The 26,818-nt window shown below is 42.7% G+C and overlaps 1 protein-coding gene across 1 annotated transcript in view; it reads left to right on the top strand.

Moving 5' to 3' along the window:
- The window catches only part of LOC139551141 (pinopsin-like), an 82,930-nt gene that overhangs the window by 16,286 nt on the left and 39,826 nt on the right, over nt 1-26,818 (top strand). The window contains exon 2 of the mRNA XM_071362560.1: nt 4,635-4,963. Coding sequence (XP_071218661.1) covers nt 4,635-4,963 — 329 coding nt within the window. The remainder of the gene's footprint in view (nt 1-4,634; nt 4,964-26,818) is intronic.

Genomic DNA, 26,818 nt, shown 5'->3' with positions numbered 1-26,818 from the left:
TTGGAGTCCTCCGGTGGTAAATTCAATTGATTGGACATGATTTGGAAAGGCACACACCTGTCTATAAGGTCCCACAGTTGACAGTGCATGTCAGAGTAAAAACCAAGACATGAGGTCGAAGGTATTGTCCGTAGAGCTCCGAGACAGGATTGGGTCGAGGCACAGATCTGGGGAAGGGTACCAAAGAATTTCTGCAGCATTGAAGGTCCCCAAGAACACAGTGGCCTCCATCATTCTTAAATGGAAGAAGTTTGAAACCACCAAGACTCTTCATAGAGCTGGCCGCCCGGCCAAACTGAGCAATCGGGGGAGAAGGGCCTTGGTTAGGGAGGTGACCAAGAACCCGATGTTCATTCTGACAGAGCTCCAGAGTTCTTCTGCGGAGATGGGAGAACCTTCCAGAAGGACAACCCTCTCTGCAGCACTCCACCAATCAGGTTTTCATGGTAGAGTGGCCAGACATAAGCCACTCCACAGTAAAAGAAAAAGGCTCGTGACAGCCCGCTTTGAGTTTAACCTGCTCCAGAGCACTCAGGAACTCAGACAGGTTCACCTTCCAACAGGACAACGACCTTAAGCACACAGCCAAGACAACGCAGGAGTGGCTTCGGGACAAGTCTCTAAATGTCCTTGAGTGGCCCAGCCAGACCCCGGACTTGAACCCGATCTAACATCTTTGGAAAGACCTGAAAATAGCTGTGCAGCGATGCTCCCCATCCAACCTGACAGAGCTTGAGAGAATCTGCAGAGAAGAATGGGAGAAACTCCCCAAATACAGGTGTGCCAAGCTTGTAGCGTCATACCCAAGACGACGCAAGGCTGTAATCGCTCCCAAAGGTGCTTCAACAAAGGTCTGAGTTAAGGGTCTGATTTGCAAAAAATAAATAAAATGTGTTTGCTTTGTCATTATAGGGTATTGTGTATAGATTGAGGGAAAAAATACTATTTCAAGGGGTCTGAATAAATTCCGAATGCACTCTATGTACAGTACATATAACTAGGAATATAGTTCCTAGACAACAGGATAGATAATAAACAGTAGCAGCAGTGTATATGCTGAGTCAAAAAAGTGAGTGCAAAAATGGTTAAAGCAGGTGCTATTTATTTAACTATTTAACCAACTATTTAGCAATCTTATGGCTTGGGGGTAGAAGCCTTTCAGGGTCCTGTTGTTTCCAGACTTGGTGCATCGGTAACGTTTGCTGTGCGGTAGCAGAGGGCCTTCCTCTGACACCGCCTGGTATTGAGGTCCTGGGATTGCATGGTGCTCGGCCCCAGTGGATGTACTGGGCTGTATGCACCACCCTCTGTGGCGCCTGTGGTCGGATGCCAAGCATTTGCCATAGCAAGTGGTGATGCAGCCAGTCAAGATGTTCTCAATGGTGCAGCTGTAGAGCTTTTGGAGGATCTGAGGGCCCATGCCAAATCTTTTCAGCCTCCTGAGGGTGAAGAGGTGTTGTCGTCCCCTCTTCATGATTTTGTTGGTGTGTGTGGACTATGATAGATCCTTAGTGATGTGGACACCGAGGAACTTGAAGCTCTCGACCCGCTCCACTATAGCCCCATTGATGTGAATGAATGGGGGCGTGCTTGGCCCTCCGTTTACTGCAGTTCACAAACAGCTCCTTTATTTTGCAGACTTTGAGGGAGAGGTTGTTGTTTTGGTTACTACATGATTCCATATGTGTTATTTCATAGTTTTGATGTCTTCACTATTATTCTACAATGTAGAAAATAGTGAAAATAAAGAAAAACCCTCGAATGAGTAGGTTAGTCCAAACTATTGCCTGGTACTGTATATTATAATCAAAACAGTAGGACTATAGTACTTTTAAAACGCACCTCACTGTGACGATCAATCTGAAGAAAGAAGTTCAACAGCAGGTTAAAACCGTCCCAAACATGGTTGTTGTGGATGTTGTGTCAAAGCCTGACATAAAGAAATGGACAGCACTTACTAAGGTGATGATTAATTCAAAACACCCAGAAGCATAGTAGAGCTTATGCATATGCATAGACTTATGAGCACAACCCCCCCCCCCCCCCCCCCCCCAAAAAAAAGAACTTGGATTGTGCCGTTATTAAATGCATAGCGTACCGCATATTATGCTAGAATTTCTTTTTTTTTTACGGATTAAATATGTCTTTGGAGCATAATTGGTCTGGCATATACTCCAGAATTAAACAAATTCAAGTAATCACCTTTGAGTATGAACTGTATTATGTATACTGGATGGACTGGTTACCTTATGCTACAATCCCAAAAATATCCATGAGTCTGGAAGAAAAAGTATAGCCCTAGGCGATGATGTTGGTTCATTGATTGTGCAGGGCGGCTTACAGTTAGCCTACAATTACTGCATTTCTATTTTGAACAGCTAAGTAATAGTGCTTTTTTTCATAAATAATTGGGTGACTCATTACCTTTAGCTACGCAGAATATATCACCATCATGCTTTCTCCTCCTCTCTCTCCTTTATTACTTTCTCGAGCGTGTAGACGGGCTGTCAACAGTTTAGTGAAATATGTTTAGTTGCGTACACATGTTACTATCGATGTTCCCGAACAGATTTCAATTGGTTTCCCTAAACAAGCCTCCTATATATGATTCTCAATCAGGGACAACGATTACCATCTGCCTCTGATTGAGAACCATATTAGGCTGGACATAGAAACAGACAAACTAGACACACAACATAGAATTCCCACCCAGCTCACGTCCTGACCAACACTAAACAAGCAAAACACATAATAACTCTGGTCAGGACGTTACAGTACCCCCCTCCTGAGGTGCGGACTCCGAACGCACCCCTACAACTCAAGAGGAGGGTCTGGGTGGGCATCTGTCCGCGGTGGCGGCTCCGGCGGTGGACGAGGACACCACTCCACCACTGTCTTTGTCCCCCTCCTTAGCGTCCTTTGAGTGGCGACCCTCGCCCACGACCTTGGCCTAAGAATCCTCCCCAAGGCCCCCACATGATTTTGGAGGTAGCTCAGGACAGAGAGGTAGCTCAGGACAGAGAGGCAGCTCAGGACTGAGTGGCAGCTCCGGACTGAGTGGCAGCTCCGGACTGAGTGGCAGCTCCGGACTGAGTGGCAGCTCCGGACTGAGTGGCAGCTCCGGACTGAGTGGCAGCTCATGACTGAGTGGCAGCTCATGACTGAGTGGCAGCTCATGACTGTAGGGCAGCTCATGACTGTAGGGCCCTCAAGACTTTCTTAATATTGCAGCTGTTGTTAACAAAAAGACACTCACCTCCCCCCTAGAGCTTTCCCGATGCTTCCGTTTGATACTGCCAGTGCATAGAGAAACCAGCTAGATGTATATTATTCATGCTCTCGTTCAGCCACGACTCCGAGGAACATAGGATAGTCGTGAACGGAGCTCATCCAGTTGTTCTCCAGTGATTGTACGTTCGCCAATTGAACGGAGGATAGAGGCGGATAATTTATTTGCAGACTTAGTTTTGTAAGGGTGCCTGCATGCCGGCCTCTCTTACGCAATCTTTTCCTATTCCGAGTATCTGGGATACATAGCCCATCTGTAAATTGCCCATCCAACTGCCTACCTCATCCCCATATTGTTTTTATTTACTTTTTGCTCTTTTGCACACCAGTATTTCTACTTGCACATCATCATCTGCACATCTATCACTCCAGTGTTAATTTGCTAAATTGTAATTACTTTGCTACTATGGACTATGTATTGCCTTACCTCCTTACTCCATTTGCACACACTGTATATAGATTTCTCTATAGTGTTATTGTCTGTACTTTTGTTTATCCCATGTGTAACTCGGTGTAGTTGTTTTTTGTCGCACTACTTTGCTTTATCTTGGCCAGGTCGAGGTTGTAAATGAGAACTTGTTCTCAACTGGCCTACCTGGTTAAATAAAGGTGAAATAAATAAATAAAAATTAAGGCCTGGCCCGGGGTGAGCGGTATGTCCTGCGCCCTCGACTCGTTGAAGTAGAAATCTTCATCCAAATCAAGGTTAGTGATCGCTGTTCTGATGTTCTTTTCGGTCATAGGAAACGATGGCGGAAATATTACATACAAATATTACGTTTCACTTCAAATGAAAAAACAAACAAGGTAAAGAAGATGAGGGGTCAGGTTTCTGGGAGCAGTGGCTGGATATGAAATGCTCCTTTGCAAATGCTGCAGAGCAGGAAGTATGTGCATTGAAAGGTGAGAAATTATAGAACGCTATATGGAAGCTTTTGTGGCATCTATTCATCACTGGTATCATTGGCCCTCCTGCAGAATGTCTAAAAGCTGAATTCTGCATGCCCTATGCTACTTTGTGTGAAGCAATCACACTTACATGTTGTATAGTACATTGGAATCTCTCTTTGCAAAGTAATAACAACCTATATGGATGCATTACTTACCCTTCCAGGGTAAAACAGTAGGAAGCCAGCATACACTCAAGTGTGATATCATTTACTTGTGTCTGTATGAGCACTCCCACTAATGATTCTGCATGCATTTTTGTTTAAACACCCCGTAGGTAAACGTTTGTTTTAAGGCTGGAGTGTTGTGTCTGTGTTGTCTTTGACCCCCCCCCGATGAACTCCTGTATTGGCCCTGTTCTACATATTCTGAGCGAATGTCTGTGTTCTCGTTTCCAGGCATCGTGTCCCTCATCTCCCTGGCCGTGCTCTCCTACGAGCGCTACAGCACCATGATGGGCCCAACCAAGGCCGACTCCACCAACTACCGGAAGGTAGCCTTGGGCGTCGCTTTCTCCTGGTTCTACTCCTTGATGTGGACCCTGCCGCCGCTCTTCGGCTGGAGCCGCTACGGCCCCGAGGGGCCCGGTACCACATGTTCCGTGGACTGGAAGGCCAAGAGTGCCAACAATGTCTCGTACATCCTCTGCCTCTTTGTTTTCTGCCTCCTCATCCCCTTCCTGGTCATAGTCTACTGCTATGGTAAGCTGTTGCATGCAATCAAACAGGTGAGTAGGACAACCACACTTGTTTTCTTGAATTCATACATTTATCCATGTTGATTTTCATTACAGCAGCTATTGCACACAACTCTGTTACGGTGCACACTACGACATGCATGGACTACTGTTCCTTGGTCTCGGCAGTGCTGAGTTGCAATTACAGAGGCATTTGTGGCCCTCTCCAACCTCCCCATCCTTACTAATAACAACACACGCTATGGGGTATTTTTGCAGCTACTTGATTGTGGCAGTAAATGTACTAGCCGGTGTAAAAACCCGTGGAAATGACTAGAGATTCACGCATTAAAATATTTTTCAGCCATTGTCCAAGTTCAGAAGTTAAATGAGATGCAATATATGGAATAAACCACAATTGTGTCTAGAGTGCAGCAATGATGTACAGTGGGGAGAACAAGTATTTGATACACTGCCGATTTTGCAGGTTTTCCTACTTACAAAGCATGTAGAGGTCTGTAATTTCTATCATAGGTACACTTCAACTATGAGAGACGGAATCTAAAACAAAAATCCAGAAAATCACATTGTATGATTTTTAAGTAATTAATTTGCATTTTATTGCATGACATAAGTATTTGATACATCAGAAAAGCAGATCTTAATATTTGGTACAGAAACCTTTGTTTGCAATTACAGAGATCATACGTTTCCTGTAGTTCTTGACCAGGTTTGCACACACTGCAGCAGGGATTTTGGCCCACTCCTCCATACAGATCTTCTCCAGATCCTTCAGGTTTCGGGGCTGTCGCTGGGCAATACGGACTTTCAGCTCCCTCCAAAGATTTTCTATTGGGTTCAGGTCTGGAGACTGGCTAGGCCACTCCAGGACCTTGAGATGCTTCTTACGGCGCCACTCCTTAGTTGCCCTGGCTGTGTGTTTCGGGTCGTTGTCATGCTGGAAGACCCAGCCACGACCCATCTTCAATGCTCTTACTGAGGGAAGGAGGTTGTTGGCCAAGATCTCGCGATACATGGCCCCATCCATCCTCCCCTCAATACGGTGCAGTCATCCTGTACCCTTTGCAGAAAAGCATCCCCAAAGAATGATGTTTCCACCTCCATACTTCACGGTTGGGATGGTGTTCTTGGGGTTGTACTCATCCTTCTTCTTCCTCCAAACACGGCGAGTGGAGTTTAGACCAAAAAGCTCTATTTTTGTCTCATCAGACCACATGACCTTCTCCCATTCCTCCTCTGGATCATCCAGATGGTCATTGGCAAACTTCAGACGAGCCTGGACATGCGCTGGCTTGAGCAGGTGGACCTTGCGTGCGCTGCAGGATTTTAATCCATGACGGTGTAGTGTGTTACTAATGGTTTTCTTTGAGACTGTGGTCCCAGCTCTCTCCAGGTCATTGACCAGGTCCTGCCGTGTAGTTCTGGGCTGATAACTCACCTTCCTCATGATCATTGATGCCCCACGAGGTGAGATCTTGCATGGAGCCCCAGACCGAGGGTGATTGACCGTCATCTTGAACTTCTTCCATTTTCTAATAATTGCTCCAACAGTTGTTGCCTTCTCACCAAGCTGCTTGCCTATTGTCCTGTAGCCCATCCCAGCCTGTTGCATGTCTACAATTTTATCCCTGATGTCCTTATACAGCTCTCTGGTCTTGGCCATTGTGGAGAGGTTGGAGTCTGTTTGATTGAGTGTGTGGACAGGTGTCTTTTATACAGGTAACGAGTTCAAACAGGTGCAGTTAATACAGGTAATGAGTGGAGAACAGGAGGGCTTCTTAAAGAAAAACTAACAGGTCTGTGAGAGCCGGAATTCTTACTGGTTGGTAGGTGATCAAATACTTATGTCATGCAATAAAATGCAAATTAATTACTTAAAAATCATACAATGTGATTTTCTGGATTTTTGTTTTAGATTCCGTCTCTCACAGTTGAAGTGTACCTATGATAAAAATTACAGACCTCTACATGCTTTGTAAGTAGGAAAACCTGCAAAATCGGCAGTGTATCAAATACTTGTTCTCCCCACTGTATGTTACGGTACTTCCAACTTGTCTCACATTTGTATGTTCTTAAGTGCATTGTTACCCCAGTAAATCATCATGAACTATGGCAGCTTTTGTTTTCCTTTCCACTCTCATCTCTGACTATCAGCAGACAAGCTGTAAAGGAAGCGCTGTCTCACACTGAGAGAGAGACCTCCCGGGGATCTTGCCTTGCTCTGATTTCTGAAAGCCGGTCTCAGAGCAATCTTTCCAGGATTACAGCTCACTCAACTCTTAGTGCATCATGCCTTAAATGATAAACGCTCAGCGGCTCATCAACAACCACGAGGAGCGACATGAATAATGACCAAAGTTTCCATTATTGTAATAAGCAGATCCCTCCTTTCTTAATTTTTTCCTTTTCTTTTTTCTTCTGAAGCCGCATAGTAATGAAATCAGAAGCTGACAGCATTGAATTCCCCAATCTAATAAAGTGCTCGTCTATGGTCCGGGCCACATGAGGATAACAAAATCTCTTTTAAGCTGCGACAGGCTCCACCATCTCTACCTCATCAATGATAAATAGCCAATCAACGTAAGGGAGGTGAGGGAGGGAAGTTTGGGATGATGCAGCTTCCCCATTGTGGGTGTAATCGTCTTTTTATTGCTGTCGCATTGTATGGAAATGAAGGGTGTTTATTAGTAGAGAGGAGTTGGTCATGGGACAGACTCCCTCTCTCTGTCCTTGGATAGAGAAGAATTAGGGACAGTTTGCAGGTTTAACTACAGTGCCTTGCAAAAGTATTTATCCCCCTTGCCGTAAAAAAAAAAAAGAAAAAGCATTACAACCTGTAATTTAAATGTATTTTATTTGGATTTCATGTAATGGACATACACAAAATATTCCAAATTGGTGAAGTGAAATGAAAAAAATTACTTCTTTCAAAAATGTCTAAATAAATAAAAACCGTAAAACTAGTACAGATCAGGGTTGGGTTATATAAATATCAGAAACTTTGAACATCCCACGGAGCACCTTTAAATACATAATTAAAAAATGGAAAGAATATGGCACCACAACAAACCTGCCTAGAGAAGGCCGCCCACCAAAACTCACGGACCAGGCAAGGAGGGCATTAATCAGAGAGGCAACAAAGAGACCAAAGAAAACCCTGAAGGAGCTGCAAAGCTTCACAGCGGAGATTGGAGTATCTGTCCATAGGACCACATTAAGCCGTACACTCCACAGAGCTGGGCTTAACGGAAGAGTGGCCAGAAAAAAAAGCCATTGCCTAAAGAAAAAATAAGCAAACATGTTTGGTGTTCGCCAAAAGGCATGTGGGAGATTCCCCAAACATATGGAAGAAGGTACTCTGGTCAGATGAGACTAAAATTGAGCTTTTTGGCCATTTAAGGAAAACGTTATGTCTGGCTCAAACCCAACACCTCTCATCACCCCGAGAATACCATCCCCACAGTGAAGCATGGTGGTGGCAGCATCATGCTGTGGGGATGTTTTTCATCGGCAGGGACTGGGAAACTGGTCAGAATTGAAGGAATGATGGATGGCGCTAAATACAGGGAAATTCTTGATGGAAACCTGTTTCAGTCTTCCAGAGATTTGAGTCTGGGACAGAGGTTCACCTTCCAGCAGGATAATGATAATAAGCATACTGCTAAAGCAACACTCAAGTGGTTTAAGGGGAAACATTTAAATGTCTTGGAATGGCCTAGTCAAAGCCCAGACCTCAATCCAATTGAGAATCTGTGGTATGACTTAAGGATTGCTGTACACCAGCGGAACCCATCCAACTTGAAGGAGCTGGAGTAGTTTTGCTTTGAGGAATGGGAACAAATCCCAGTGGCTAGATGTGCCAAGCTTATAGAGACGTACCCAAGAGACTTGCAGCTGTAATTGCACAAGGTGGCTCTACAAAGTATTGTCTTTGGGGGGTGAATAGTTATGCACGCTCAAGTTTTCCGTTTTTTTGTCTTAATTCTTGTTTGTTTCACAAAAATATATATTTTGCATCTTCAAAGTGGTAGGCATGTTGTGTAAATCAATTGATACAAACCCCCCCCAAAATCTATTTTAATTCCAGGTTGTAAGGCAACAAAATAGGAAAAATACCGAGGGGGTGAATACTTTCGCAAGCCACTGTATATAATTTATTCCATCCTAGTCAAATTTTCTCATCTGCTTGCATGCAGCTCCCCTATCAAGGTGTTTTGGTACCTCCCATATGCACTACGCCTTTCGGCACGCTAACTATACCACAGGTACTGTAAATATAGCAGCCTAACGTTGTGTCCTGTCCTCTATCTATCAGGTTTCAGGTAAGACCCAAATGCAGACTGTGTTGAAGTACAATGTTTATTACAGTAACAGGGGCAGGCAAACGACAGGTCAAGGCAGGCAGGCGTACATAATCCAGAGTGGTGTGGCAACGGTACAGGACGGCAGGCAGGCTCAGGGTCAGGTCAGGCAGAGGTTGGTAATCCAGAGAATGGGCAACGGTACAGGACGACAGGCAGGCTCAGGGTCAGGTCAGGCAGAGTGGTCAGGCAGGCAGGCTCAGAGTCCGGACAGGCAGAGGTTGGTAATCCAGAGAAGGGGCAAAGGTACAGGACGACAGGCAGGCTCAAGGTCAGGGGCAGGCGGAGTGGTCAGGCAGACCGGTTCAGAGTCGGACAGGCAAGGGTCAAAACCAGGAGGGCGAGAAAAAGAGAGAATGGGGAAAAGCAGGAGCTGAGACAAACTGCTGGTTCACTTGACAAACAAGACGAACTGGTAACAGACAAACAGAGAACACTTGTATAAATACACAGGGGATAATGGGGAAGATAGGCAACAATCACAAGGACAGTTGAAACACAAGGCGTGACACTATCCACCATTAATAGTGACAATAGTGGGAGGTGGATCATTTGTACAGATCTGCAATAGGCTAACTAGCAATCTTACCACACATCATTGTTGTGTGGTGCATTAGCACAGAAAACTGTTGGTGGAAAATGTGTTGCATATATTTCATACCATGTAATATCCTGTAGTACCCTTGTGTTTTCTTTTCCATACACATGCTTGTCTGTAAATACACATCTAGAGAGTATACTTGCATTTGACAATAAGGAGCTCAGAAACACATGGTTATCTGACTCAAACAGTTTGCATGTTTTTAAAATGCCAATTAGTGGGACCTTTGCAAGTGATCTTGAGGAAGCTCTTGGACAGTTTGTGTGTGGGCCACAAGTGGCAGGTCTGGCTCCTTCACTCTCCGTTTCTCTCTCTCTTGGCTAATCTCTCTCAATCTCTTAACCACTCTCTCTGTCGCTCTGTGTGTCTCACTCTTTCTCTTTGTCTCTCTGCGCCTTTGCATCCCCATACAGACTTTCCTATCCACATCGTTAACCTGTAGTTACGAGGCCTTGAATCAGATTAATCCGCTACTTCTTTGACTCTTGACTTTTGATTAGCAGAGGGAAAACATAGGTGGTTGATGTGCTAGGGGTTCAAATTGAAGTTTTCTATGAAAGCTTCTGCCATCTGGAAGGAAAAGGAAATGGAAAGAGCTACGATTTGCTGTGAAAAGCACTTTGTTAGTCAACCAGGTAAGTTCATTTTAAACCTGTTCGTGTCGCCAATACCACAGACCTGGTCAGAGGCAAGTCACACATCGAGAGGCATTGTATACATTTATCTATTGTCAGTCACTGGAGAAAGGAACTGCATTTGTCCAAGCCTAAAAGATATCATCAGACAATTTGAGATGAGCAGGTCATGGCTGTCTCATTCGAACATTGCACAGATAACAACAGCACTCTCTACAAACCAGTGCTTTCCAGAGCTACCCTGTGGAAATACAGGATCCTGTGTACAGAAGTTTTCCTTGTCATGTTTGTTTCTTCTTACAACAGTGACTAGGGTTGCAAAGGGAAGGTGTATTACTGGAAACGTTCAAAATTTACCAGTAAACTACCAGAATTTTGGTAAATAGATTTTTTGTTGTTGTATGTTTAGTCACCTTTTTGGGTACTTCAGATTATCACAGGTATCTGTAATTTTATGTAAAATATATAAAATAATAAAAATAAGATGATTTAAAAAATAAAATAAAAAGCTGTAAAACATTATCCTAAATATAAACCATCAACTTTAATATGCTATTTAATATGAGGGTTTCAGCATTAAATATGCTTTTTTTCACACTTTTACCAGATTAGCGCACATTCTATAAATCTGATCTAACAAAGTGGCACAGCGGTCTAAGGCACTGCATCTCAGTGCAAGAAGCGTCACTACAATCCCTGATTCGAATCCAGGCTGCATCACATTCGGCCGTGATTGGGAGTCCCATAGGGTGGCGCACAATTGGCCCAGCGTCGTAAGGGTTTGGCCGGTGTAGGCTGTCATTGTAAATAAGAATTTGTTCTTAACTGACTTGCCTAGTTAAATAAAGGTTAAATAAAAAAATATGGATATTTGTGAAATCCGTAATGATTTATGCATTGTAACAGGCTCACATATGGTTACTTAAGTCCAATTTGGACATATGTGGCTGTTTTAGAAGTTGTCCTTTTTCAGGATTAGAAGAATTGACTGCTAAATGCTGCAGTTCGTTTAAGCTGGTTAGCATAGCTAGCATACATAAATGGGTAGTGGTAGTCAGTCATTTTTTAACTGTAATGCAGTTGATTGGTGATGATGACATGAACATGTGTTGGGGTTGACATCCATACAAGCATTATATTCAGATTTTTACCTTAATTAACATAGTGTGAAATACACATATAAACCATAGCTTAAATTTTGGCACATTTTTCTGGGGGGCAGTGAGGAGATTTGGGATCATTCCCCCATGCATTTCCATGGCAATTCCATTGTTTTGGTTGAGTTTGATTAACCTCTTTACCGCATCTATATTGGTCAGGAAGAAATCAAAACCAGTCAAATTGGAATGAATGGCAGTTGAGGCCAAATTTGACTTATGCAGGAAAATAAAAGGCATGTGATATATCAGTATTTATAAACTGGGTGGTTCGAGCCCTGAATGCTGATTGGCTGACAGTCATCGTATACCACGGGTATGACAAAACATGTATTTTTACTGCTCTAATTAGCCGTGGTATGTTGGCCATGTCGTGTCTTTGACTATGCCGGATTAAGTGATATGACATGCTATTCTATAAAATCCTTTCTCCGTAATAACTATTACCTGATTGAGCTAATCATGTAAATGTAATTAACTAGAAAGTCGGGGCACCACTGTCACGCCCTGACCATAGATTGCTTTGTATGTTTCTATGTTTTGTTTGGTCAGGGTGTGATGTGGGTGGGCATTCTATGTTGTATGTCTAGGTTGTCTATTTCTGTGTTTGGCCTGGTGTGGTTCCCAATCAGAGGCAGCTGTCTATCGTTGTCTCTGATTGGGAGCTATACTTAGGTAGCCTGTTTTCCATTGTGTGTTGTGGGTGATTGTTTCCTGTGTTAGTGTTTGTTTCACATTTCAGGACTGTTTCGGTTTTCGTTATCATTCACTTTGTTATTTTTAAAATATTATGGACACTTACCACGCTGCGTATTGGTCCGATTCTTCATACTCCTCGTCTGAAGAGGAGGAAAATCGTTACAACCACAAAATAATATTTATAGAGCTGTTATCTTCCGAATAAACTCTTAAAGACCTAGTAATATTTTACGTCAATATTAATCGTCACCTTATTTCAGTCTCATCTGAAAGTTGTAAATTCTTGGTTATCTTCACGAACCCTGGCTAACAAGTTGAATCAGCAATACAAAATTGGGTTTAATTATTTATTTACTAAATACCTAACTAATCACACAGAATTACATATACACAGAATGAATCATACCTTGATTACAAATTATGTCATGAAGGAAAATGTCCCTAGCGGGCGGAACAGATATCACAGCTGGTTACACAAAAGAAAAGGGGTCTGGGTTTGAGTGAAAGAGCGGGAAGACTTGAGGAACCAAGGGGAGAAGCCATGCTATCGTAAATACAGTATCTTATGCATTCTAAATTACCGCCCATTTGGAAAAGGAAAATGCAATAAATATTTACTCTGAGCTGCGCTTCGGTAGGTTGGTGGTAGATGGAAGGCCGTGTTGCCCAACCGAGTCCTTTGTCCTTTGAAGAATGTCTCTGCTGATAAATTGGTTATGTTGTAGTAACGTCGTTGTGTAGTAGACGGGATACTCGGTCTGTTCTTTCCTAATTTACGTTTGCAGCTGCTGTTGCTAACTCAACGTCTAGGAGGTATCAAAGTTCAAAGTTCATACCATTCACAACCAAAGCTCACGCTGATGTTGGCTTAGTTCTGTAGTTGACATGTTAGTCCTTTTTAACGCAGGGACCGTCGTCCTCACATCCTTGGAACAGGAGGTTAAATTTTCGTCAATGGCTTATATAGTGGAGGGAGAAAAGGGGTGTGTTTCATAATTTACAACCTATGTCTCTTCACGTGGGCGGGCCACTGAGTCGGGTCTAATTCATTTCTGAAAACCCAATTCTCACATTTTAGAAGCTAAAATCACATTTCATCCCATCACGAATAATTTCATATTCAAACATTTAAATTGAACAACAATTCCATGTGAATCCGATAACTCTGATGTGTAGACTTTCCACTGTAGAGTTTGTCATTCTATCATTGATGAGAATGTGCCAGATGACAACCGAACTGACATAATATACATTAAGTACCACCGCATATGTTCAATTGGTCGGATTACCAGAATATAGTTCATTTCCCCCCACCTTTCTGATGTTCCCAGAATCTCTATGTTAACTTCTTATGGCTGCAGGGGCAGTATTGAGTAGCTTGGATGAAAGGTGCACAGAGGTGCCCATAGTAAACTGCCTGCTCCTCAGTCCCAGTTGCTAATATATGCATATTATTATTTGTTATTGGATAGAAAACACTCTGAAGTTTCTAAAACTGTTTGAATTATGTCTGTGAGTATAACAGAACTCATAGGGCAGGCAAAAACCTGAGAAGTTCCACTTCCTGTTTGAATTGTTTCTGAGGTGGCAGATTTTCAACCAAGCTCTCATTTAAATTACAGTGAGATATTGATGAGTTTTCACTTCCTACGGCTTCCACTAGATGTCAACAGTCAATAGAACTTTGTCTGATTACTCTAATGTGAAGGGGAGCCGAAGGAGACAGGAATTAGTAATCACTGCCATGAGGTGACCACGCATTGAACACGCGCCTTCACATGAGGAGAACCTCCGTTCCACCGCTCTTCTGAAGTCAATCTAATTCTCTGGTTGGAATGTTATTCAAGATGTATGTTAACAACATTCTAAAGATTGATTCAGTACATCGTTTGACATGTTTCTACTGACTGTTACGGAAATTTTGGACATTTCGTCACGTTATAGTGGATGCGCTTTGTGACTTTGGTTAGCGTGTTAGCGGTAAACAATTCCAAAGTAGGTAATTGGACATAAATAACGGACATTATCGAACAAATCAAGCATTTATTGTGGACCTGGGATTCCTAGGACTGTATTCTGATGAAGTTCATCAAAGGTAAGGAAACATTTATCATGTATTTTATCGTTTCTGTTGACCCCAACATGGCGGCTAATTTGGCTATTGTTCTGAGCTCCGTCTCAGATTATTGCATGATTTGCTTTTTCCGTAATTTTGTTTTGAAATCTGACACCGCGGTTGCATTAAGGAGAGGTATATCTATAATTCCATGTGTATAACTTGTATTATCATCTACGTTTATGATGAGTATTTCTGTTGAAACGATGTGGCTATGCAAAATCACTTGATGTTTTTGGAACTAGTGAATGTAACGCGCCAATGTAAACTCTGATTTTTTTATATAAATATGAACTTTATCAAACAAAACATGCATGTATTGTGTAACATGAAGTCCTATGAGTGTCATGAAGTCCTATGAGTCCGATGGACCAATGCCAGGAGAATGGTACATGCGCCAATACATAGTGCCTACTGTAACTGCTAGGCCCGTTAGTTTCAGTGAAGGGAAATCTTAACGCTACAGCATACAATAACATTCGAGACGAGTATGTGCTTCCAACTTTGTGGCAACCATTTGGGGAAGGATCTTTCTTGTTTCAGCATGACAATGTGTGAGCTCGATGCGCAGTTTCTCTAAAGATAAATCAGATCAATCAGATGAACTGTGCGATGTACTAGGGAGTTGTAGTTTCCACCAGACCAATATATAGTTTACCGCAGAAAACATGGTAATTAACTACAATTACCATAATCAAATCAAATGTATTTATATAGCCCTTCTTACATCAGCTGATATCTCAAAGTGCTGTACAGAAACCCAGCTTAAAACCCCAAACCGCAAGCAATGCAGGTGTAGAAGCACGGTGGCTAGGAAAAACTCCCTAGAAAGGCCAAAACCTAGAAGGAAACCTAGAGAGGAACCAGGCTATGAGGGGTGGCCAGTCCTCCTCTGGCTGTGCCGGGTGGAGATTATAACAGAACATGGCCAAGAAGTTCAAATGTTCATAAATGACCAGCATGGTCAAATAATAATAAACACAGTCGTTGTCAAGGGTGTAGCAAGTTAGCACCTCAGGAGTAAATGTCAGTTGGCTTTTCATAGCCGATCATTAAGAGTATCTCTACCGCTCCTGCGGTCTCTAGAGAGTTGAAAACAGCAGGTCTGGGACAGGTAGCACGTCCGGTGAACAGGTCAAGGTTCCATAGCCGCAGGCAGAACAGTTGAAACTGGAGCAGCAGCACGGCCAGGTGGACTGGGGACAGCAAGGAGTCATCATGCCAGGTAGTCCTGAGGCATGGTCCTAGGGCTCAGGTCCTCCAAGACAGAGAAAGAAAGAGAGAAAGAGAGAATTAGAGAGAGCATACTTAAATTCACACAGGACACCGGATAAGACAGGAGAAGTACTCCAGAAATAACAAACTGACCCTAGCCCCCCGACACATAAACTACTGCAGCATAAACACTGGAGGCTGAGACAGGAGGGGTCAGGAGACACTGTGGCCCCATCTGATGATACCCCCGGACAGGGCCAAACAGGAAGGATATAACCCCACCCACTTTGCCAAAGCACACCCCCCACACCACTAGAGGGATATCTTCAACCACCAACTTACCATCCTGAGACAAAGATCTCCGCCACGGCACAACCCAAGGGGGGGCGCCAACCCAGACAGGAAGATCACGTCAGTGACTCAACCCACTCAAGTGACGCACCCCTCCTAGGGACGGCATGAAAGAGCACCAGTAAGCCAGTGACTCAGCCCCTGTAATAGGGTTGGAGGCAGAGAATCCCAGTGGAGAGAGTTGAACCGGCCAGGCAGAGACAGCAAGGGCGGTTCGTTGCTCCAGAGCCTTTCCGTTCACCTTCACACTCCTGGGCCAGACTACACTCAATCATATGACCCACTGAAGAGATGAGTCTTCAGTAAAGACTTAAAAGTTGAGACCGAATCTGCGTCTCTCACATGGGTAGGCAGACCATTCCATAAAAATGGAGATCTATAGGAGAAAGCCCTGCTTAGAAATTCTAGGGACAATTAGGAGGCCTGCGTCTTGTGACCGTAGCGTACGTGTAGGTATGTACGGCAGGACCAAATTGGAAAGATAGGTAGGAGCAAGCCCATGTAATGCTTTGTAGGTTAGCAGTAAAACCTTGAAATCACCCCTTGCCTTAACAGGAAGCCAGTGTTGGGAGGCTAGCACTGGAGTAATATGATCAAATTTTTGGTTCTAGTCAGGATTCTAGCAGCCGTATTTAGCACTAACTGAAGTTTATTTAGTGCTTTATCCGGGTAGCCGGAAAGTAGAGCATTGCAGTAGTCTAACCTAGAAGTAACAAAAGCATGGATACATTTTTCTGAATCATATTTGGACAGACATTTTCTGATTTTTGCAATGTTACGTAGATGGAAAAAAGCTGTCCTTGAAACAGTCTTGATATTTTCGTCAAAAGAGAGATCAGGGTCCAGAGTAACGCCGAGGTCCTTCACAGTTTTATTTGAGACGACTTTACAACCATCAAGATTAATTGTCAGATTCAACAGAAGATAATCTATTGCATGCGCGCCTACTTGTCTCATCTATGTGAATCACATACGGAGATGGAGAGAAGAGAGAACGCGTGATCAAGAGGGATAGAAAGCAGTTGCTTCACAAGGTACCTCTACCTGAAAATACATGATCTAAGTGATTGATAGTTGGTATTCAGCAGTCATAAATTATGACTTATTTACTTTGAAGAACAACTAAAATAATGATTTTGTCAGACAGCACAGCAGCTCTATAGAGTCATCAAATAAAACGAATACACAACTGAAATATTATATATATATATATATATTTTTTATTAAAGTAAAGTAATGTGAAAAAATGATGGTTAATAAGTAATAAGCAAAAATGGGCAGTCACTACCATCATGGGATTTTCATTAATTGTTGTATTCTGTGTTACAGTATTCAGCCCACATAATGCATAGTGCATTTCATGTAAAAATAATAATAATCGAAACTGAAATCGAAAAACATGGTTATGTTTTAATAATCTAACTGAAACCGAACCAACCTCAAAAAGCACTAATCGATTAGTACTACTTTCCATTGAACTTTTAAAAAATGATAGACTAAACTATTGGGAACGAAAAGCAAACAAACGACTACAAACGACTACTTCCATGGCAACGTGCCAGGCCACAATCATTTCCTTCCATTCTGCCGTGGCAGCTTATGACTGACACCAACCACTGAAAAATGAATCGCTCACCTCTTAGGGATGTCTTTGTTCCTGAGTGTGGGACCACCTGACATTTGCTGCCTGCGCTGCCGACCTGAGATCTTATATTTCAATTTGGCAACCCTGCAACTTTGTGACAACTACCATGTTTCCAAAGAGCGTCCGTTACGAGCATCTCGCAGTAATGAAATTGGGTGTTCCATACCTCTAATCTAATTGAGTTATCCTTTATCTTGGCTCTATATTTGCTCAGAGGAAATTGCCTGCATTCAAATTGACACAGGCCATCGGTTCAGTCATTTTGTCATCTGATTATTTTTTGTGAGCACATCTGACACCTTATATGTGGAATTCTTTGGTATAATTAACGGATTAATTTGTTGATGTATTCATTAGAGATTAGAGATACCTTCATGTTCACCATTCATTTCATTACTCTTATAACCACATAATATATCATCCATTTGATGTTTTCATCAATGGAACTTTGTACCTCCATGATCCACAATTTGAAGAAAGTCAGAACCACTCTAAAGCTTATTGTGCCACAAGTTTGACAACAAATAAGCTCGGTTCAATGGATATTCCAAATATTTGGACTGAGGTTTCCTATGTCCTGTGAGTTTACAACATTTGATTTCTGTAATGCTGCCCTAATAATTTGTGAGAAACTTCAGCGGCCAATTGGATTTAGAGAATGTGCTGATGATTTAAGTTTTTACATTGGATAAACCTTTAGCTGGTGAAACTAAGTGAAACTGCAGGTAAAGAACTTCAAACCTTTTGATTGTCACAATCCATGGCTAGGTTCCGAAGTTAGCATGGATACCCAATACATCTCTTCATTCGGAGTGGTAGTGTACATTTTGGAACTGAGCCATTATTCCTGATCCATATGTTCATTCTCTGAAACACTCTTTTGTTATTTTTCTCTTCTATGTTTGATCATCCCTCTCTATCTGACTATTTCACTGTCCTTCATTCGCAATGAAAGCTTCTCTCCTCTCCGTAATTGCCATTCCAACACACACTTCAGACATGTCTCATCTCCTGTCCAAATGTTGATGGTTTGGGCAACCGTTTTCCGTCGATGGCGAAGCATGAAACAGTTTCACAGCTGTCAAGATGATACCACACAGCAGTTGCCTTGAAATAGAGGAACATTTGGCGTAGACGCCGTACAGTAGTAGTCTTTTTTTATTTGAACGATACATTTGGTGTCCAATGTTCTGCTATTTATTGGGCATGGCTTTGTGGTGATTAGAAGTCATTTTAACAACGACACCACCTCCTTAATTATACTTTTAAGGTGTCAATGTCACGTTCTGACCCTAGTTATTGTGTTAATTGTTTGTTTTAGTGGGTCAGGACGTGAGTTGGGTGGGCATTCTATGTTATGTGTTTCTATGTTGGGTTCATGTTAACTAGCCTGATATGGTTCTCAATCAGGGACAGGTGTTTTACGTTTCCTCTGATTGAGAACCATATTTAGGTAGGCTGTTCACACTGTTTGTTTGTGGGTGATTGTTGCTGTGTCTGTGTTTGTTGCACCACACGGTACTGTCTCGTTCGTTCGTTCACAAGTTCAGGTCTGTTTAACGTCGTTTGTTGTTTTGTAGTTTATTCAAGTGTTCTTCGTGTTTTGTCTTCATTTAATAAATCATTATGTCTACATACCTCGCTGCGTGTTGGTCCGATCCATGCTCCTCCTCGTCTGAGGAGGAGAACGACTTCGACAACCGTTACAGTCAATGTGATGTGTGTGTTTGATAAATGTCAGTTTAAATCTTTGTTTGTGTGTCACATGGTCCCTGTGCACTACATTTTGTGATGGTAAAATATTTTGTAATAATCACCTCTTTCCTCCCTCTACATTGGCGATGACACACTCGACAGGCAAAAAACAGCGATTATGTGTTCACTCTATTGAAATACAGTTAGATGTCGAGTGAATAAGAGCACCTTTGCAGCAATAGATTAACAGACATTTATCCCTTAGCGGTGAATACCTGTCGGATTTAGTCATTTTTTCCTCAATCCCTTGGTTTTAGGTGATTCTCTGCTTTGACACATCCAAATAGTCTGTGGCCATGATTTAACTTAGCAAGGTCTGTCACATAGGGCAGACCCATAGGGAAAGCTGAAATACTTCACACTTATTACCAAGTGTTGCTTGCTCTTAGTTACCAAAGTGTTCTGCTTTCATGCTCAGTGACAGTTTTTTTCCCCAACACCATTGTCTCACGTCAGATAGCGTTGACGGCCATCTGCACTGATCTGTCTAATAACTCGCAAAACACACATGGGATAGCTAAAAAGAAGTCTGGCTACAATATGCTGTCCTGACTAGTGCTGTTGCGGTGACTGTATCACTGCCACACCGGCGGTCATGAGTCATGACCGCAGTAAAATTCCATGTGACCGTTGACTCAAGGTAATCTCCTTTTATGCACTCTGGACATTCTTTGGTAGTACCCAACTTGCTAACAACCATCAGGTCCTAATGGCCTGGCACTCAGGGCTATATTGTCCCTCTAAATCTGACATCAATGCAAATGTATTTCAGATGAAACAGTTATCATCAAAACCGTATACTGCTTTTAAAACTCACCTCAATGTGATGATCAATTTGAAGAAAGAAGCCTGGTCCTGGGCTGTGTCGCAGCTGGCCACGACCGGGAGACCCATGAGGCGACACACAATTGGCCCAGTGTTGTACGGGTTAGGGGAGGGTTTTGCCGGTGTAGGCCATCATTGTAAATAAGAATTAGCTCTGAACTGACTTTCCTAGTTAAATAAAAAATTAATAAAATTGAACCAGTGGTGTAGTGGTGCCTGGAGAAATGGGTCTACTATAATTTTGCCCCAAAAAATGCAAACGGCCCGCCTGGGCGAAGGAAAGGCACCATGTGTAAAAAATTAATTATTATAACAAACAGTGACATACACTTTGAATGACTTATATGATAAATCCCATATTGGTCTTTCAGTCAGGCCAAACCAAGTTGCACTGTGCAGTAGGCTAATAGTAGGCCTACTATTGAAACATATAAGTCCGAAATTCACCGGTTTCAGATTTTCTAAAATCATTTCTTCAGGTTTTCGTTCTGTCATACTTTATTTATTTTTTATTTTTTACAGAATATGACAAAAAATATGTTCTAATTCCATAACAATGCTTAACCCACATCAGGAGACCACTTTTGAGAGTATTTACCCTTTAATTCAAATGTGTTCAAATTTTCTACAAAGTAGCCTTTAGAAAAAATCCCACCATAGAAGCGTGGAGGCAATTATTATAATAAAGACTTACTCATATGCGTTCTCTTGTTCTATTGGTTTTCTTTCAACTTTCTTTATTGTCTAGCAGCCAAATGGCATTATCCTAATCATATTAGTAGCCCATGATAGTTGTTGCTTCTTTAAATCCCCCCTCTTCCTAACTGATATTTCCATCTCTGTCAACGAAACCGCTTGATTTTAGAAAGGTGTTTTCCCGCAAATTGCATTTTGGAACATTCGCGTGTAGGCCTACCTCAGTGTGTACATTTCTGCGCCTAAAATGTGAAGAAATAATAGTTTATCAACATTTTAAGCTAACCATTACGATCTGTTCCATCAGCCCTATTAATTGATACGGCATATACCTCCACTATACTACTTTGATACTTATCAGTGAGTATAGGCAATACCCGCTTAAAAATAAGTGCGTAGCCTATATGGCGTACCAACAGTACGTATACCCTCCACTGATTGTGTCTTATACAATACATAGCCTATCGCAAATGGCATATTACGCTTGGCAGAAAAACATACAACAAAACTGATTTAAGATGTCGTTGGTACATAGGCTAATTGGTCTAGCCTATATTCTAACATCACTTGCTTTCCCAAATTTAGCACCGGGTAGCTGCAGAAACAGGGTTCGAGAGCCCATGTCATACAGAGTTTGGGCGAAATAAGTGTTCTTATATTTATTTTTCAGCTGCTCATATTAAGCACAGCTCTGCTATAAAATCGAAGTAGCCTCCAGGCAAAATTGAAAAAAACGGACCAGCGGGAAAGCCTCCGTTACCTGTATTCGAGTGCATACAGGTAACGTCTTTTTCCCCCTACCCCTGTTCCTGCCCATTTGATAATAGAAACTAATTTCATATACACTACATTAATAAAAGTATGTGGACACCTGCTCGTCATTCCCACCCTTTGCTGCTGTAACAATCTCCACTCTTCTGGGAAGGCTTTCCATTAGATGTTTGAACATTAGTGAGGTTGTGCACGGATGTTGGGCGATTAGGCTCGCAGTTGGAGTTCCAATTCATCCCAAAGGTGTTAGATGGGGTTGAGGTCAGGGCTCTGTGTAGGCCAGTCAAGTTCTTCCACACAGATCTCAACAAACCTTTTCTATATGGATCTCGCTTTGTGCACATGGGCAATGTTATGCCGAAACAAGAAAGGACCTTCCCCAAACTGTTGCCACAAAGTTGGAAACATAGAATTGTCTAGAATGTTATTGTGTGCTGCAGCGTTAATATTTCCCTTCACTGGAACTGAGGGGCCTAGCCCGGACCATGAAAACAGCCCCAGGCCATTATTCCTCCTCCATCAAACTTTATGGTTGGCAATATTTATTGGTGCAGGTAGCATTCTCCTGGCATCCGCCAAACCCAGATTCGTCCTTCGGACTGCCAGATGGTGAAGTGTGATTCATCACTCCAGAGAACGCGTTTCCACTACTCCAGAGTCTAATGGCGGCGAGCTGTACACCACTCCAGCCGACACTTGGCATTGTGCATGGTGATCTTAGGCTTGTGTGTGACTGCTCGGCCATGGAAACCCATTTCATGAAACGCCCGACGAAGAGTTATTGTGCTGACATTGCTTCCAGAGGCAGTTTTGGAACTCGGTAGTGAGTGTTGCAACCGAGGACAGACGATTTTTACGCTTTACGCGTAAAGCACTCTGTGGTCCTGTTCTGTGAGCCTACCACTTTGCGGCTGAGCCGTTATTGCTCCTAGATTTTCCACTTCACAATAACAGCACTTACAGTTGATCAGGGCAGCTCTAGCAGGGCAGAAATGTGATGAACTGACTTGTTGGAAAGGTGGCATCCTATGACAGTGCCACGTCGAAAGTCACTGAGCTCTTCAGTGAGGTCATTCTACTGCCCATGTTTGTCTATGGAGATTGCATGGCTGTGTGGTCGATTTTATATACCTGTCAACAACGGGAGTGGCTGAAATAGCCCAATCCACTAATTTGAAGGAGTGTCATACTTTTGTATATATAGTGTATTAGTAAAGACAAGATTTAATTGAGAATAGTCTGATGGGTGAAAATATGATCACTCAGCTGTGCAGCCCGAGGCAAGGAACAGAGCGCACGCTTTTTTGTGACTTTCTCAAAATTATCAATAGCCTGCAGTCGTATCATGCAACCCATATATGTTTGATTTCTAAGACATTATAGGGTTTGTATAATTCACAACTAAAGTTGCCAAATAACTCTTAATCTAGCGTATAGGACCTGTTTCAAATAATCACTTTCAGCTCAACATAGCCACTTCATACTTGCTCCGGAATGTGAAAAATATCCTTTCTATTTTATCAAGCTAAGTTCAATTATATTCTTCTTACTATAAAATCATATAATTTAAAATAATGGCACCGTACTTACCTTGTCAACTAATTGAACAAGCAGCCTAAAGCATAGCCAGATAACATACAGTAGGGCAACTCATATTCTGTTCTTCAGAAATACATTTTCGCGTTATCATAATGTTTCTTTAGACCTGCCTAAAATAAACAATGGGTTTATTGGGATGGTGTATGATAAATAGATTTATTAGACTTTTTTGAATGTAGATGTTCCAAAGGTGCTCCTCGGTGGCTTGTAATGCAGCTTGTATGCGTGGAGGCCTGGAGATGCTAAATGTGTTTATGTTAATTCCCCGTCAATTGCCGAGAGACCGGCTGACTTTGCATGACAATAGCCGGCTGACAAAATGTAATGGCTGCCACAGCCCTAGTCCTAACATTCAAACATTCAAACATTTCATCCTCAAAAGAGTCAGAGTTAATCTTATCAAAAACGATAAACCTGTAGCTAATATTGATGTATTTTGTTTTCATGAGCAAGCCTTCACTACTTAATTCGACATCTAGCGAATGTGTTTTGTGGTGGTAGAATCAGTATTTATGACATTTTGACATTTGCTAGTTAAGGAGTAAGTGTCTGCATGCTGGCTGAACCAGTCTCAAATCAATCCATATTAAATGAAAGGCAGAGATGCTAACAACACTCAATGCTGAATACTCCCTCTAGTTAGCTAACTAGCTAGTGTAGTCAAGCTCTAGCTAATGTACAAATTAGTTTTCTGGACATCTGTTCTTCCGTGATTAGTGCCGCGAGTTCTACAGCACAGCTGACTGCTCTCTGCATAGTTATCGCGTTGGCCAACTGTTGCAAAGTAGCCAGCTGGCACCGTGTCAACGTTTCAGAATCAGATACATGCTGATTTCTGAGAACAGTCCCATAACTTTGATGCTTTACCACTTTGGTGCCTTTGGGAGTGTCTCCCGACTGGAGAAAGATGTGAATGAGCTTTGTGGTAAGGTGACAGTTCTGAGGCAGGATAAGGAGGAGCCGAGAGAGAAACGGGCAACGGTCGAGAGCATCATAAGGAGAGAGGTAGCTGGCATCAGGGAAGATCTACAAAGGGAGTTGTCATAGAATTGCTACAACACGGACATCACCATCCACGCTCTGAGAAAACAACTGGAGCAACCCTCACCACCACACCCTCACATCCCCTCATCAACAGTACCACTGCTTCTCATAGTGAACCTCCGGAACTCACACACTCAGCCCAAGAGGTCAGTAACTAGACCCAGTACAACTCCTCCTCCCACACCAGCACTTTCCCCTCGTCAGATAGGTCTGGCCAGACCTCCCTAAGATCATCCCAGCCCCAGAGCACCAGCGCTAGCGGAGCCATGCTGGGACCCTCAGGAGAGAGGAAGACAACGAAAGGCCACATGTGGTCCCCATCCCAGTCCATCCAAAGAACATAACTCCAGACACCACGGCCCAGAACCGCAGCACCCAGGCAGAGGACCCTATGGCCTTCATTTTATATGACTGCAATGGGACATTTCTCATAGAGAAACTGCTAGTCCCTGGCATGTCAGTCAGAAAGCTATGGTGCCCAACAACAGCAAGTGTCTTGGAAAGTCTGTCAAGCAACAAATAAAATTTGGCCAAACATATTATAATTCACACAGGTACTAATGATTTGATGGTAATGATAAGACATGTAGCTCCTGCAACGCAGCAAGTGGCAGCCAGAGTTGTAGAGAGATTTCCTAACACCAAAATCACTATGTCCACCCTGTTACCACGTGGCGATGTGCCCTTCCACATTATTCAAGGCAAGTAACGCTGAGCTGTCTAGAGTTCTGTGCATGACATTTACCACCCGCTGATGTGCAACCTAGTACACTTGAACAATCAGGGTTTCAAGGTGTTTGCTAGGAAACTGAATGAAAAAAAATGGAAAAAAACAGGAACTCTGCCATACATCCTGCAAGATCACAACCACCAGCCCCCACCTAGAGAGACCAGCACCACCCTACACCACCAGGCCCTAATCCAGAGAGGCCAGCTCCACCCTGCACCATCAGGCCCCTTCCAGAGTGGACAGCACCCACCCCACCCCACTACCCCCCATGCTAACAGGACAACACCCCAATCAGAAGAGACCAACAGTCCAGCAACACAGCTATGGAGAAGTGGCACAAAGAATAGAGCACCCTGCTGCAGCCGAGCTAACAGGGCCTGAAATGTACTTTTTGGTCCACCAGCCACTTAGACCAACTTTTCTGCCTGTGCGCAGCGCTTCTAAAAAGTCATCTTTCACCCAGCTCTTCACGTGCGCACATCCCCCAGCCAGGCAGTGTTACAACACAAGGTGGGATAGGATTCATAGCTGTTTTACTTTATGTGATTAATTTACCAGCTATGAAAGAAAACGGCAGAAATACTTTGAAAACAGCTGCTGCAGCATTTATTTTGCTATAAATGTGATCATACTTATTCACAACTGCAAGTGAAATGCTCACACTGTGCAGCCCAGCTGACCACCCGCCAACATGTATGGTGAAATAGACATCTTACCCGCCAATGCCAAAATCTACCCGCATTTGGCAGGCGCCGATTGTTAATTTTAGGCCCTGCGAGCTAAAATCCATGAATTCCTTATTTTGTGCTATAAGAAATAGAATTATTAGAAATAGAACCTACTATCATTATGAATTCAGTTTTATATAAGCTACCCAAGAAAGAGTAAACGTTAGCTCATATAAATATATGTAGCCTCAGAAACAAAGTTCATGAGATTAGTCATTTGCTAATCTTAGATAATATTTGTATGTATTAGCCCTTTCTGAGACTCTTGATGATACAGCAGTAGGAATAAAATGATATAACATCTATAGAAAAGAAAGGAATGCTTACGGGGAGGTGTTTCTGTATTATTCGGAGCCTTATTCCTGTAAAGCTCAGAGAGGATCTCATAACAAATTAAGTAGAAGTGCTGTAGTCGCAGGTTTACATGCCTCATCTGAAGCCTCTTCATTTAGAGTGCTGCTATAGACCACCAAGTGCAAACTGTCAGTATCTGGAGAATATGTGTGTGATGTTAGATAAGGTCTCTGATGCTAACAGAGAAATGTATTTTCTTGGTGACTGTCACGCCCTGACCTTGGAGATCTTTTTTATGACTCTATTTTGGTTGGTCAGGGCGTGAGTTTGGTTGGGCATTCTATGTATGTTGTTCTATGTTTTGTATTTCTATGTGTTTGGCCTGGTATGGTTCCCAATCAGAGGCAGCTGTCTATCGTTGTCTCTGATTGAGAACCATACTTAGGTAGCCTGTTCCCACCTGTGTTTGTGGGTAGTTGTTTCCTGTTGTGTGTCTGCACCAGCCAGAACGGTTTCGGTCGTTATTCTTTGTTATCTTTGTTATTTCAGTGTTCATTTAATAAATATGGACACGTACCACGCTGCACCTTGGTTCTCTCCTTCCAACAGCCGTTACAGTGACCTGAACATTGACTGGTTATCATCTAGTTGTCCTCTCAAGAG

This window comes from Salvelinus alpinus, chromosome 23 (assembly GCF_045679555.1).
Source record: "Salvelinus alpinus chromosome 23, SLU_Salpinus.1, whole genome shotgun sequence".
Taxonomy (NCBI): Eukaryota; Metazoa; Chordata; class Actinopteri; order Salmoniformes; family Salmonidae; genus Salvelinus; species Salvelinus alpinus.
Note: the sequence above shows the minus strand (reverse complement) of the source record. Positions and strands in the feature narration are given on the sequence as shown.